This window comes from Lonchura striata, chromosome 28, assembly GCF_046129695.1.
Source record: "Lonchura striata isolate bLonStr1 chromosome 28, bLonStr1.mat, whole genome shotgun sequence".
Classification (NCBI taxonomy): Eukaryota; Metazoa; Chordata; class Aves; order Passeriformes; family Estrildidae; genus Lonchura; species Lonchura striata.
The window spans coordinates 6,266,579-6,281,889 of record NC_134630.1 but is presented as its reverse complement, the minus strand read 5'-3'; the positions used below and the strand labels follow the sequence as shown (position 1 = coordinate 6,281,889).

The 15,311-nt window shown below is 53.2% G+C and overlaps 1 protein-coding gene across 1 annotated transcript; it reads left to right on the top strand.

Annotated features, from left to right (window-relative positions):
• The first annotated feature begins 621 nt into the window (after positions 1–621).
• On the top strand, positions 622–15,231 carry LOC110480196 (calcium/calmodulin-dependent protein kinase type IV). Its single transcript, XM_077788735.1, has 12 exons — positions 622–722; positions 1,136–1,263; positions 4,274–4,352; positions 4,628–4,690; positions 7,850–7,932; positions 8,012–8,084; positions 10,139–10,229; positions 11,085–11,159; positions 12,281–12,356; positions 12,453–12,579; positions 13,946–14,098; positions 14,983–15,231. Exons 2-12 carry the CDS (start codon positions 1,166–1,168, stop codon positions 15,229–15,231), a joined length of 1,167 nt encoding a protein of 388 aa, XP_077644861.1. The 5' UTR covers positions 622–722; positions 1,136–1,165.
• Positions 15,232–15,311: the final 80 nt, after the last annotated feature.

The following is a 15,311-nucleotide window of genomic DNA, read 5'->3' as shown; positions in this document are numbered from 1 at the left end:
CCGGCGGCTCCCGGCCGCGGCCGCTCGGCGGGGCACAGCCCGGCCCCGGTGGGTGCGGGGCTGCGGGCGCTCCCCGGGACGCGGGGCGCGGCACCGGGGGCGATCCGGGAGCCCCCGCCGCGGGGCCGGCTCCCCGAGCACCGCGCGGGTCCCGTAGCCCCGGGGGGCGGCGGGGGTGCAGTGGCGGCGCCGGGCCGGGCGGTGGCACGGCCGAGCCGGGCGGGAGCGCGGCGGAGCCGGTGATGCTGCCTGGGAGGGTCCCGGTGCTCCGCAGCCCCGGCCCCGCTTCCCCACCTTCCTCTCTCCCTGCGGCGCTGCGCTCCCGCTGCCCGGCAGCCCCGCGGCCTCTCCTCCCTGCCTCCCGGTGCTGCCCGGTACCCTCCCATCCCTGCATCCTCCCGTCCTGCCATCCCGGCAGCCGCGTCCGTTCTGCCCGGCATCCCCGGGCCGCCGCATCCCGGCATCCTGCCGTCCCCGCATCCCTCCGATCCCGCGTCCTCCCGCGTCCCTGCGCGCCTCCATCTCCCCGTCCCTGCGTCCCCGCAGCCCCGTGAAGCCCCGCCGAGGAGCTGAGCCGTGACGCTCCGTTTTGGGGGCCCGCACCGGCCCGGGGCGCCGCGGGCGGGCTCAGCACGACCCCCGCGGGCTCGGGACCCCCCGTGCCCACCCTCGGCGGGGATGAGGCAGCGCCGGGGGGGACACGAGCGGCGCCGCAGGTAACGGTACGTGCCGGGCCACGACCCCACCCCGAAATTCCCGGGGGCGTGTGGAGGGCCGGGGGGGCTGGGGGAGGCTGCAGGAATCGGGGTGGGTGCGATCCAGCCCGTGGGTGCCCGGCTCTGCAAAGCCGGGGGGGATCCCAGGCAGGTGGGAATGGGGTGGGAAAAGGGGGAGGGGGATGGTGGAAAAAAGCCGGGAGGGGGGAACATCCCGCAGCGGGGGGAATTATCTCGGAAAAGCATCGTACGTGCCGGGTGGGAGGGGGATTTGTGGTTCCATGGCGCTCCGTAATCCCGAGCGCTGGTTTTTCCCGAGCCATCTGGGCACTCGGGGAAGCGCGGGGGGGATCGCGTGGGGGTCTGGCGGGGGGGCTGCGGCCATCCATGCCGGGGTCTCCCCTTCCCCTTCCCAGCAGCTGGAGGCAGCTCGCAGCCCCCAGCCCACCATGCCGTCGTCCAAGAGCCAGAGCGAGTTTTGGATCGATGGATCCCACCGGGAGGCGGCACTGGAAGATTTCTACATCGTGGGCCCCGAGCTGGGACGGTACCGGGCGGGGAGAGCGAACTGGGAGGGGCTGGAAGGGGCAGGAGCCCCCCTGGGGTGGGGAGGGTCCGGGTTGGGGCAGGGACTGGTCTGGTGGGGAGGCAGGGGGGATGGAGGGATGTGGGGAGGGGGAGGAATACAGAGGGGATGGATTGAGGGATGGAGGGATTCAGGGGGAGATGATGGGGAATAGGAGGTGAAGGGATGCAGGAAGAGAGGGACGGATAGAAAGGGGATGGACGGATGTGGGAGGAATGGAGGAGAGATGGAAGAATGGAGGGATGCAGGAAGGAGTGGACAAGCAGGGGAGAAGGATGGATGTAGAAGGGCCGTGGAAGGATGGGAGGATGGATAAGGGGGATGGATGGCGACAGACCCTCCCCTCTCGTGTGACCTGGTGCTTGGGCTGTGCTGTGACGCTGCAGCCGGGTCTGGGGGTTTGCAGGTGGGGCTGGGGGTCCCTGGGCCTGTGGAGATGGAAATTCCCCACGGCAGTGGGATCGTGGGGAGACCCCTCTCTCCTCTGAGCACCCCAAGGCTTTGGGGGTGGGTGATGAGGGTCCTGCCTGCAGCAGCCCCCTGCAGAGGCCAGACAGTGCCAGCCTGAATTTCCCAGTCTGGATTTGGCTTGGAGAGCCCATCCGAGGGCAGGGGGTGCCGGGAGGTTGATGGTCCCATTTTTGGGGGCTCTGGGCTGTTCCAGTGGGGGGAGGAAGTGCTGCCTCGGCTCGGAACAACGGGATTTGGTGGCCCTGCTGCCTCTGGGTTTCCATCCTCAGAGGATCCTGAGAAGCAGCAGTTTTGGTGAAAGCAGGAATTTAGGGGTTTGTATCGAGGTGTGGCCACATCAGCGCAGGGCTTGGCAGCACCCAGCCCTGCACAGGGGGACGTAGGACAGAAGGACAGGTCTGGAGCCCTTGGAATCCATCCATCCATCCATCCATCCATCCATCCATCCATCCATCCATCCATCCATCCAGTTTCAGCACCAGATTTATATCAGGCTGGCTCTCAGTGCTGGAGCCACCCACTCACGGCGCGTTGGGATCTGGGTGGGATTTGGGCTGCTGGGAGCCCACTCTCCATGCAGGGGTCTCCCTTAGAGCCTCTCCTGGCAAGGCTGGCCCAGCTCTGGCCGGGAAGCTCCAGGAAGCAGGAGAGGGATGGAGGGAGCCGGGTGGGGACGTGGGGACAGCAGGGAGGACCCAACCCGGCACGTTCCAGACTCTGCAAATCCCATCGTTCGACATTTTCCAGTTCATCTGGAAAACAAATGCAATTATGTCCAGGCAAGGCTGATTGGGGATGTTTATTTGAGGCCTCGAGCGGCGGCTGCGGGGGCCGAGGTGTGGCGAATTCCGGCTCGGAGCCGAGCGCTGCCCTAATTGGGGACGTGTGAGGGGCAGCGCCGCGGGCACAGCGGGCACAGGAGCCACCCCGAGCCCTCCTAAACGCCGAGCCGAGCGCTCCTAAATGATCTCGTTAGCGGCGGGAATCGGGCTGGGAATTGTCCGTGCGGAAAAGCCGAGAGGGAGGGTGAGAGGAGACAGATCCTGCCTGGGATTCAGCTGTGGAGAGGGGGTGGAAGGTCCTGCCCCGGCACCAGCCCAGCTGGGAAATTCCAAAATAACCTCGTGGAAAAGCGTTGTTGTGGCGGTCGCAGCAGCAGCGATGCCATTTTGGGGTCAAATTGCAGATTTTGCCCTTTTTTCCCGAGCTGGAGCAGGTGGTGGCCGCCCCGCCCCTCCCAGCTGCAACAATTCCTCTCCAAATCACTTTTTATTTGTAAACTGAAGTTTCACGGAGGATGTGCGGCACAAGGGAGGAAATGATCTGAAGCTGGGCGGGGCTGGGGTTCCTGGATCCCGCAGCATCCCGGACGAGCCTGGTACCCGTTGCCATGGGAACGCCGTTCCCAAATTCAGCCGGAGGAGTTGCAAAATCTGCTCTGGCTTTGAAGACAAATCCCTCATTCAGGAGAGCACCCGGGAGCGCGGGGGGATGCCTGAGGGGATGCTGGTGGGCTCGCGGGAGGTTTTGGTATGAAAGTCGGTGCTTTTGGGGATCTGATTTTATCGGGCACCTCCAGGCACAGCCTGAGCTGCGTCCCCGAAGGCGGCGAAGCCAAAACGCGGCCGATGACTCGGGGGCAGGAATGAATCTGCTCCGGGAGCCGGGCAGGGAGATGGAATTGCAAATGAGTCCAGAGCTCGGGAATGGCGATTAACTCGAGCTGAGATCGCCACCGGCGGCGGCGGCCCCGGTCCCGGTGTCACCCGCAGCGGGGACACGGCGGCTCCGTCGTGTCGCGATTCAGGATTTAAAGCCCCTCTAGAAGTCGGGTTTAATTAAAATAGCTGAGCCGGGAGAGCCGGGAGGGGGATGCGGGAGAGAGACGCATCAGGAGGGGGTGCAGGAAGGGGATGTGGGGTGGGGATGAAGGGCAGTGTCGCTGTCAAGGCAGGACGGGAATGAGAAGATTCTGACTCAGAAGGCTGCTGAGAGTAAAACCCTGATTTATTCAAAATACACTGCTCTTTTATACAGAGCTTCGTGAGGATCAACTCCTGAGAGTAAAACTCTGATTTATTCAAAATACACTGCTCTTTTATACAGAGCTTCACAAGGATCAAATCCATTGGTTCTGAAGTGAAAACAACCCACAGCATTGGTGCAAAGTGCTTGATGCACAGTGATAGAACTTAACTATAAACAGTGTGAACAACAAGAGAGATAAAGAATTATTTACATTCTTTCCCAGCTCTTTCCCAGGCTCCTGCCTGGCCACAAATTCTCATTTTCTTTCTTTGACTGAATCTGAGTCCCACAGGGGAGAGGTACAGGAGGGGAATTCAGCAATGGGGGGATGCAGGAGCAGGGGGATCCATGAAGAAGAGTGGGATCCATGCTGAGCTCCCAGGGCCTGGCACTGCCAAAGGTGCTGGTGGGGGGCACAGGGGGAGCGGGACCCCCAGCTCTGTGCCAGCCTCTCGTCCCCCCCGCCCTCCAGGGGAGCCACCTCAGTGGTGTTCAGCTGCCAGGAGAAGGGCACGGGAGCTCCCTACGCTGCCAAGATCCTGAAGAAAACGGTGAGTGGGGCAGGAGAGGGGCTGGGGAGGGGAAGGGTGAGCACCAGGGAGCTGGGGGGGGAGGGCTGGTGGTTTCTCTCCTCCCCACCCCTCGGTACCGGGATGGGCGTGGGGCTGGCACCGGGCACAGCCTGAGGGTCCCACGTGGACAAAGGAGCTGAGATTTGGGGTGGGGGTGAGCTCTGGGAACGTGCTGGGGGTAGTGAGGGGTCTCTGTATGGTGGGGAGCCTGAGCCAGGCCTGGCAGTGCAGGTGACACAAGCTCTGCCTCCCAGATCGACAAAAAGATCGTGAGGACGGAGATCGGGGTCCTGCTGCGCCTCTCGCACCCCAACATCGTGAGTAGGACCCCCGTGACACAGCTGCCACCTCCCTCTGGGTCGGGGCCACGGCTGCTGGGGTGGGTTTGCCCTTAACTCAGCCCAGTGCTGAGGGAAGAGTTGGAATGTCCTGGGTTTCATCCTGTCTTGATGCAGGATGAAGGCACCAGCCCATGGAAAACCCACCCTGAACCCCATGGAAAACCCTCCCTGTGAGAACCCCAGGCTTGGTCAGGGGTCTCGTGTGGTGGAAATTCCCTCCTCCAGCCCGAGCTTCCAAAGAAAACTCCACAGCCTCTTGTTGTTGGGTCTCAAGGCAGTTTATTGTGAGTTATCTAAAAGATTTTCTTCTGGGGCTGCTGTGTTTGCTCACAGCTCAGGCAGAGGCACACACACACCCTGACATCCTCCCTGTCTGCTGTCTTCTTCTTCTCTCTCCCCCCACCCAGGGCTGCTGCTCTCTTTTATATGATATATTACATATTACATGTTTATAGTTTTCCCCCAATACCTACTACCTACATTACAAAGTGCTTTTCTACTCTAAACCAATCTGTGAGTGCCAACAGCACCAAGAACATGGAGGTGAGGAAGAAGAAGGAGAAAGAGCAGGATCAGCCCACTTTCCTCCATCTTAGAACTTCTGACCCCCATGTACAAAGTAAAAACCCCCCTGGACAGGTGCTAAAACCCCCCTGTACAATACTAAAAAATTTCCCCTCTGTTTTGTAACTACTTTTACTCTCCTATCTAACCCTTTGTGACTGCTTGTTCTACCTCCAAAGTTGGTAACTCATTCCATGGCTCAAACCCAAAATCACAGCTGTTTGCAGCTGTGCCAGGGTCTCAAATGCTTCTGACCAAGGCCTGGAACCTGTAAAAATATCTGTGAGACATTTTGAGTTCCAAGAGCTCCCTGCCTCACTGACAGCATCCAGGTGATTCCCTTCTGGCTGCCACATGAAATTCCTGTTCCTTGCAGCTCCTTTCAGCTCCCAGCTCCCACATCCAAGTCCAAGGATATCCAAGGACTCCCCCCCCCCACCCACCCTATCCTCCCCCTTCCCACACCCTGCCTTGAGATTTCCACCATGCAGGCAATTTTCATGAGGAGATCAAATGAATCCCAGGGAAAATGGCCTGTCTGTAATGAATCCTGCCAGGGGAGATAAAAGGGCTGGGGCTGGGTTGTTCCCTTGCTCAGCACTCCCAACTGGAGCCAACTGGAGCAGCCTTGGAGCAGATCTAATCCAGCCAGGGCCAGCAGAGCCCCTCTGGGATGCAACGGAGCCCCCACCTCCCAAAAAAAGCTCATTCCCGACTGCATGGCTCCACTGGGAGATTGCAAAAGGATCTTGGAGAACACTCGGGTGAAGGAAATGACACCAAAAAACCACCTGGGAGCTGCCGTGGGGCTGAGGGTTGGGACAGGCCCTGCTCCTGTTGGGATTGGGATCGGGACACCGCTGGGACATTGTTGGGACATCACTGGGACATTGCCTTGCCACTGGCTGCTTCTGCTCAAGCTTCAGCACTCCTCAAACCCTGGGCATGGCTGCTCCCAGCCCATCTTTGGAGCTTTGCTCTCTGCAGAATCCCAAAACCTTCACGCCAAGAGATGAAGCCAGAAGAAATCCCAAACATCCCCAAAAAAAACCAGATAAAGAGCTGAAATCACTGAGGACGTGTCACCTCTAAACCTCTCAACCAGCTCAGCGTGGGTGTGTTTTGGGGTGTTTCAGTGTTTTAGGACAATTTGGTGCTTCATCACTGGGACATTGTTGGGACATCGCTGGGACATTGTTGGGACATCACTGGGACATCACCTTGCCACTGCTCAAGCTGCAGCACCCCTCAAACCCTGGGCACCCATCCTCAGAGCTTTCTTTGCAGAAGCCCAAAACCTTCACGCCAAGAGATGAAACCAAGAGAAATCCCAAACATCCCCAAAAAAAACAGAGCTGAAAGCACTGAGGATGTGTCACCTCTAAACCTCTCAACCAGCTCAGCGTGGGCCTGTTTTGGGGTGTTTCAGTGTTTTAGGACAATTTGGTGCTTCAGCCTCTTCCATGGAGATATTTCCCCCATCCTAGGACAGCAGGGCTGACAGCCAGGATGGGAATCACACTCGTGGATGGGAAGAGGCTCCTCTCTGATGTGTTATCAGGAGCACCACAGAAAATCCAATTTCCTCCCTCCCCTCTCCAGGCAGCAGCTCCTTGGAGCCACGGAGGAGGATCCAACCCGTTGGAATATTTAAATCCCCGAGGTTTCCGTGGGGTTCTGCTCATCCCAGGTTCAAGTGATGTTTGAAGAGGAGCTGCTCTGCTCCATTATTGATGCCAGCACCGACCTCGGCAGCGGCTGATATAATAGGATTGTAAACTTTTGAAGTTAATAGGAAAATTATAGTGCTCCGTGTATTATTATAATGCAATAAGCTGCCACATAGTGTCTCTCACCCCACGGGGGATCACGGCTTGTCACCCAGCCTGGGAAGGGAATGATTAAAGCCCCATGAAATTCGCACTGTCACAAAAGTCTTAAGAAGCGTGAAATTCTTGGGTTTCCATTAAAAAAAAAAAAAAAAAAATTAAAAAAAAAAAGTGGGGGGAAAAAAAAGAAAAAGGAAAAATTGCATTTGGATGTCGCTTTAGGACATAAAATTGTTAATTCCAGATGGGCTGTGGAGGCACAATTCCAATGGGGCTGGATGGAGGTGCTCAGGAGGAGCAAAATTCCAATGGGGCTGGATCAGAGGTGCAAAATTCCAACGGGGCTGGATGGAGGTGCAAAATTCCAACGGGGCTGGATGGAGGTGCTCAGGAGGAGCAAAATTCCAACGGGGCTGGATGGAGGTGCCCACGGAGGTCCAAAATTCCAATGCTGGCAACCAAGCTGGGAGATGTGAAGAGGATCGGGGCTCTGCACATTCCCAGATTCATCTTTCATCTGTGTCGAGCAGGACTGCTGCGAACAATTCCAAAAAATTCAGGTGGAAACAAATCAAGAGTGGGGAAAAACCGAAGAGAAGAAGGAAATGTTTGCCCTGAAATAAGCCTTTCCACCCTCCCAGCTGGTCACAGCCTCGTCCCGGCACAGCCAGGGCTGTTCCCAAATCCCACATCCCCCGTGCCCCAGCCCGCATCCCGAAATCCCTCCTGTCCCCCTTTCCAGATCAAGCTGAAGGAGATTTTCGAGACGCCCTCGGAGATCGCGCTGGTGCTGGAGCTGGTGACGGGGGGAGAACTCTTCGACAGGTACGGATCGGCCCCGGGGGAGTGGGGGAGGAGGAGGAGGAGGAGGATGGAGGGGGCTGAAGGCTCCGTGTGCCCACAGGATTGTGGAGAGGGGCTTCTACAGCGAGCGGGATGCGGCGCACGTGGTCAAGCAGATCCTGGAGGCGGTTTCGGTAACGTGGCCCTGGGGACACCCCACCGGGGGGGCTGCAGCCAAATTTCCCTGGGGAGAGGCACCCAGAGGTGCCCTATCCCAAATATCCCTGGGGAGAGGCACCCAGAGGTGCCCCATCCCAAACATCCCTGGGGAGAGGCACCCGGAGCTGCCCCATCCCAAATATCCCTGGGGAGAGGCACCCAGAGCTGCCCCATCCCAAATTTCCCTGGGGAGAGGCACCCGGAGCTGCCCCATCCCAAATATCCCTGGGTGAAGTTCCTGGAGCTGCCTCATCCCAAATTTCCCTGAGGAGAGGCACCAGAACTGCCCCTGTCCCAAATATCCCTGGGGAGAAGTGATTGGAACTGCCCCATCCCAAATATTCCTGAGAAGTGCCTGGAGCTGCCTCATCCCAAATTTCCCTGGGGAGAAGTTCCTGGAGCTGCTCCCATCCTAAATATCCCTGGGGAGAGGTACCCGGAGCTTCTCCCATCCTAAATTTCCCTGGGGAGAAGTTTCTGGAACTGCCTCATCCCAAATATCCCAGGGGTGAAGTGCCTGGAGCTGCTCCCATCCCAAATTTCCATGGAGAGAGGAACTGGAGCTGCCCCATCCCAAATTTCCCAGGGGAGAGGCACCCAGAACTGCCCCCATCCCAAATATCCCAGGGGTGAAGTTCCTGGAGCTTCTCCCATCCCAAATATCCCAGGGGTGAAGTTCCTGGAGCTGCCCCCATCCCAAATATTCCTGGGGAGAAGTTCCTGGAGCTGCTCCATCCCAAACACCTCATTTGTCCGCTCACCTTGGCCTTGGCTGGGAGGAGAGGGATCTGCTCTCAGTGAGGATGAGGAGAAGGAAGGAGGAAGGTCAGGGCTGCTCTTCATCCCAGACTTTCCATGGCAGCAGGAGCGTTTCCAACATGGCAACTCCTGCCTGGACAAGGATCCAGGGGATTGTTCCCAACTGCTGCCCCCGGGGCTGTTCCCTTCCTTTTCACATCCCCCTTTTCTCCTCTTGCAACGTAAATTTTAAGGAATTTAGAGATTTAGAAAAGCCAAGATTTTAGTCTGAGATAAGCCTTACTAGAGTTAATTAAAATAAATTAGTAGGCCTTGATGAAGTTAAGAGTTAATAGTTAACTAATAATTGATTGGTCGTCAGCACAATGTTTAGTTAGCTGGGTTGATAATGAAGAATATAATGAAGAAATGATGATGAAGAGCACAGAAAGTGACAAATAGCTTTTAGGAAGTAAATAAGACAATAAAAATAAGACAATTGTGGGGCTCCTCTGCTCTGAAACCAATTGAAGACAAGGAATGGGAGAAGTTCTACCAAGAGTTCATTTGTCATTTTTGCATTGAAAAGGTAGAAAGGTCAGAAGGAGGAAGACTTCATTGACTTCCTCATTTTGGGAAGGGACACGGACCCATTTCAAGGAACAAATTATGCATGCCGAATAACTTTTGAAATGATTTGCATAGGAGGAATGGGAGCTACCAAAATGATGAATATGTATTTGTATTTTGGGTATTCAACACTTGTATGGATAAAAGGGCTCTGTAATCACCTGAGAGGTGTGGTGTGGATTTGGGAGCCATCCCACACACAATAAACACACACTTTTTAATTTTAACTGTTAGAGAGTTTTTGTCCGTCCCAGTTGGGTATCGATACTAGATCAATATCCATATTTTTATAATAAATCAATTTCTAAACTGTTAGAGAGTTTTTGTCCCTCACAACTGGGTATCGATACTAGATCAATATTCATATTTTTTATAATAATTCACTTTCTAACTTTAAACTCTTAGAGAGTTTCTGTCCGTCACAGTTAGGTATCAATACTAGATGAATATCCATATTTTTTTCATAAATCACTTCCTAACTTTAAATTGTTAGAGAGTTTTTGTCCCTCACAGTTGGCTATCGATACTAGATCAATATTCATATTTTTTATAAGAAATCATTTTCTAACTTTAAACTGTTAGAGAGGTTTTGTCCCTCACAGGTGGCTATCGATACTAGATCAACATCCATATTTTTTTCATAAATCACTCTTTTTTGCAGTATTTGCACCAGAACGGAGTCGTCCACCGGGACCTGAAGCCGGAGAACCTCCTGTACGCAGACCTGTCCCCCGAGGCGCCCCTCAAGATCGGTGGGTTGGGGACCCGGGGGTTGGAGCCCCCCGTGCCCACCCTGATGCAGTGTGAGAACCCCGGCCTTGCTCTGGGGTCCCGTGTGGTGGAAATTCCCTCCTCCAGCCCGAGCTTCCAAAAAAAAATCAGCAGTCTCTGTTGTTGGGTCTCGAGGCAGTTTATTGCGATTTATCTAAAAGATTTTCTTTTTTGGCTATTGGGGTTTGCTCACAGCTCAGGCAGAGGCACACACACACCCTGACATCCTCCCTGTCTGTGTCTTCTTCTCTCCCCCTGCCCAGGGCTGCTGCTCTCTTTTATATGATATATTGCATTTTAAACCTTTACAGTTTTTCCACAATGCCTATTACCTATATTAAATAGTGCATTACTATCTTTTATATGATATATTACAAATTACATGTTTATGATTTTCCCCCAATACCTACTACCTACATTACAAAGTGCTTTTCTACTCTAAACCAATCTGTGAGTGCCAACATCACCAAGAACATGGAGGTGAGGAAGAAGAAGGAGGAAGAACAGGATCAGCCCACTTTCCTCCATCTTAGAACTTCTGACCCCCATGTACAAAGTAAAAATCCCCCTGGACAGGTGCTAAAACCCCCCTGTACAACACAAAAAAATTTCCCCTCTGTTTTGTAACTACTTTTACTATCCTATCTAACCCTTTGTGACTGCTTGTTCCACCTCCAAGGTTGGTAACTCATCCTATGGCTCAAACCCAAAATCACAGCTGTTTGCAGCTGTGCCAGGGTCTCAAATGCTTCTGACCAAGGCCTGGAACCTCTAAAAATGTCTGAGGGACATTTTGAGTTCCGACAGGCAGTGCCACTCTCTCGTGTCCCTGCAAGGTGACTTCGGGCTCTCCAAGATCCTGGACGAGCAGGACACCATGAAAACCGTGTGTGGGACACCGGGCTACTGCGGTGAGCGGGGCCCCGGGGCCGGGGGGACATTCTGGGGACAGGGAAAGGACAAGGGAGGGACATTCCTGGGGGTTTTCCCTGCCCGAGGCCGGGCACAGCTGGAACAGCTGGGGCCCTGCCACATTCGGTCAGCGCAGAGCCACATTTCTGCCCTTTTCCTCTACATTTATCCATTTTCTCCACATTTATCCCCTTTCCCTCTACATTTATCCCCTTTTCTCTACATTTACCCCTTTTCCTCAACATTTATCCATTTTCTCCACATTTATCCTTTTTCCTCCACATTTTCCGTTTTCTCCACATTGATCCTCTTTTCCTCCAAATTTATCCCCTTTCCTGCACATTTGCCCCTTTTCCTCTAGGTTTATCCCCTTTTCTCCACATTTATTCCATTTTCTCTACATTTACCCCTTTTCTCCACATTTCTCCCCTTTTCCTCCGCATTTACCCCTCTTCCTCCACTTTTCTCCCCTTTTCCTTTGCATTTATCCCTTTCCTCAATATTTATCCTCTTTTCTCCAAATTTACCCCTTTTCCCTCCACATTTCTCCCTTTTCCCTCCACATTTCTCCCCTTCTTCTCCACATTTATCCCCTTGTCCTCCACATTTCTCCCCTTTCCCCCCACATTTCCCCATTTCCTCCACATTTCTCCTCTTTTCCTCCACATTTCTCCCCTTTTCTCCACATTTCCCCCTTTTTCCCCCCACATTTCCCCATTTTCTCCACATTTACCCCTTTTCCCCCCACATTTCCCATTTCCCCCCACATTTCCCCATTTCCTCCACATTTTCCCCTTTCCCCCCACATTTCCCCCTTTTCCCCCCACATTTCCCCCTTTTCCCCCCACATTTCCCCATTTCCTCCACATTTCTCACATTTTCTCCACATTTCCCCCTTTCCCCCCACATTTCCCCATTTCCTCCACATTTCTCCCATTTCCTCCACATTTCCCCTTTCCCCCCACATTTCCCCTTTCCCCCCACATTTCCCCATTTCCTCCACATTTCCCCTTTCCCCCCACATTTCCCCATTTCCTCCACCCCGCTGCTGCCCAGTGGGATTTTCTCCTCTGTGCCCCCCCTTTGTTGGGTGCCTTCGACCCCCAAACTTTCCTTCCAGCGCCCGAAATCCTGCAGGGCTGTCCCTACGGGCCGGAGGTGGACATGTGGAGCGTGGGGGTCATCACCTACATCCTGTGAGTGTCACGGCCGGGGGACACGGGGGGCTCCGGCCCCTGCCCGGGGGTGCCAGGGGGTGTCCCCCCCGTGTCCCACGGCTCTGTCCCCCCCAGGCTCTGTGGCTTCGAGCCCTTTTTCGACCCGCGGGGGGATCAGTACATGTACGGCCGCATCCTCACCTGCGACTACGAGTTCGTGTCCCCCTGGTGGGACGAGGTGTCCCCAAACGCCAAGGACCTGGTGAGCGAGGCAGCCACGGGCCTGGGAAACTGTAAATTTGATTTATTTTTTGAATTGATTTTAAATTTGATTTGATTTGATTCTTTATTTTATGTGATAATTTAGTTTATTAAAATTATTTTTATTTTATTTACTTTATTTCACTTTATTTTCTTTATTTATGTAAATTTATTTCATTTCACTGTATTTCCCTTTCCTTTCCTTTCCTTTCCTTTCCTTTCCTTTCCTTTCCTTTCCTTTCCTTTCCTTTCCTTTCCTTTCCTTTCCTTTCCTTTCCTTTCCTTTCCTTTCCTTTCCTTTCCTTTCCTTTCCTTTCCTTTCCTTTCCTTTCCTTTCCTTTCCTTTCCTTTCCTTTCCTTTCCTTTCCTTTCCTTTCCTTTCCTTTCCTTTCCTTTCCTTTCCTTTCCTTTCCTTTCCTTTCCTTTCCTTTCCTTTCCTTTCCTTTCCTTTCCTTTCTTTCCTTTCCTTTCCTTTCCTTTCCTTTCCTTTCCTTTCCTTTCCTTTCCTTTCCTTTCCTTTCCTTTCCTTTCCTTTCCTTTCCTTTCCTTATTCCAATTTCCTTTAATTTCTTTAATTCTATTTATTTATTAATTTCTTTAATGCTATTCCTTTTTCTATCACTTTTTATTATTGTTTGATTTATTGATGATTTTATGGTTATCTATTTATGACAAGTGTTCATTCATTTATTACAAATTTTCATGTATTTATTTATCACCATTTTCATTATTGATTTCCTGTATTTTATGATTTTATTTTTACAAATTTATTGCATTTGTTTATTTATTTTTTATTTATTAACCACCGATTTTTATTTTTTATTTCATACATTTCATGATTTTATTTTTATGCATTTACTGCATCCATTTATTTAATTAAATTTATTTATTTCCCACACATTTCTATTAATTATTTCTTTGTGTGAATCTATTATTTATTGATTTATTATTATGTACTCTTGCTTTCTTTAATTTCCTTTATTTATTCCTTACTTTTTTAATGATTAATTTTACTTCTTGCTTTCTTTATTCCTTACTTTTATGATTGATTTCATTATTAATTTTGCTTCTTGCTTTCTTTATTCCTTACTTTTATGATTGATTTTATGATTAATTTTACTTCTTGCTTTCTTTATTGCTTACTTTTATGATTGATTTCATTATTAATTTTACTTCTTGATTTCTTTATTCCTTACTTTTATGATTGATTTCATGATTCATTTTACTTCTTGCTTTCTTTATTCCTTCCTTCCCTGACCGATGTAATGATTTACTATCACATATATTCCCCATTTATTCGAATTCTTTCTCCTTTCACTGCGGCTTGCTTGGGAATGACAAAACCCGGCGATTTCGGGCGCTTTCAGGTCAGAAAATTGATCGTTTTGGATCCCCAGAGGAGGCTGACGGTTCAGCAGGCGCTGGAGCACCCCTGGGTCACCGGGAAGGCGGCGAAATTCGCTCACATGGACAGCACGCAGAGGAAACTGCAGGAATTCAACGCCAGGAGGAAGCTGAAGGTGAGGGAGGGGACGGCGAGGGAGGGGACGGCGAGGGAGGGGCTGCCACGTCCCCATCCGCGGCCGGAGGGAGGCCTGGAAGGGCAGGATTTGGCCAACGCCCTCTGCGATCCCGAGGGAAAGGATGGAGCGGTGCCAGGGGGATTTTTGGGATGGGTTTTAGGGAAAGGTTCCTCCCCCCGAAGGTTCTGGGTGATGAATTCCCTCAATCCCGGCCCCGCTCCCCCCCTCCGCCTCCTCAGAGGTCCAGGAGGGTGGGGTGGGATTGTTGGGGCGGGATTGTTGGGTGGGATTGTTGGGGCGGGATTGTTGGGATTGTTGGGGTGGGATCGTTGGGATGGGATTGTTGGGGTGGGATCGTTTGGGTTGTTGGGATGGGATTGTTGAAATTGTTGGGTTGGGATTGTTGGGATCATTGGGATTGTTGGGATGGGATCACTGGATGGGATCACTGGGTGGGATTGTTGGGATTGTTGGGGTGGGATTGTTGGGTAGGATCATTGGTTTGAGATTGTTGGGGTGGGATTGTTGGGATTGTTGGGATTGTTGGGGTGGGATTGTTGGGATGGGATTGTTGGGATTGTTGGGATTGTTGGGATTGTTGGGATTGTTGGGATTGTTGGGATGGGATCGTTGGGATTGTTGGTCTTATTGGGATTGTTGGGATTGTTGGGATTGTTGGTCTTATTGGGATTGTTGGGATTGTTGGGGTGGGATCATTGGGATGGGATTGTTGGGTTTGTTGGGATGGGATTATTGGGATGGGATCATTGGGGTGGGATTGTTGGGATTGTTGGAATGGGATCCTTGGGATGTCCTGGGCTTTGGCCGGGCGATCCCCTCCGAACATTCCACAGCTCCCCAATTCTCTGCCTCTGTCCCAGGCTGCCATGAAAGCCGTGGTGGCCTCCAGCCGCCTGGGCAACCACGGCCACCACGACTGCTCCCGCAGCGGCCGCGGCCAGGGGGGACCCCGGGGCCTGGCCCAGCCCGGGGCGAGCGGCGGCCCCGGGGCCAGCGCGGAGCTCTGCGCGTTCCCGAGCGACCACCCCGCCATGGCCCCAGTGGCCCCGGTGGCCCCGGTGGCCCCGGTGGCCCCGGTGGCCGTGCCGGGGGCTGGCTGTGACAGTTAGCGGGCCCGGAGCGGTGACACCGCCGAGCCTTGGGGACCCCGAGATGGGGCACGGGCCCGTAGCGGTGACACCGCCGAGCC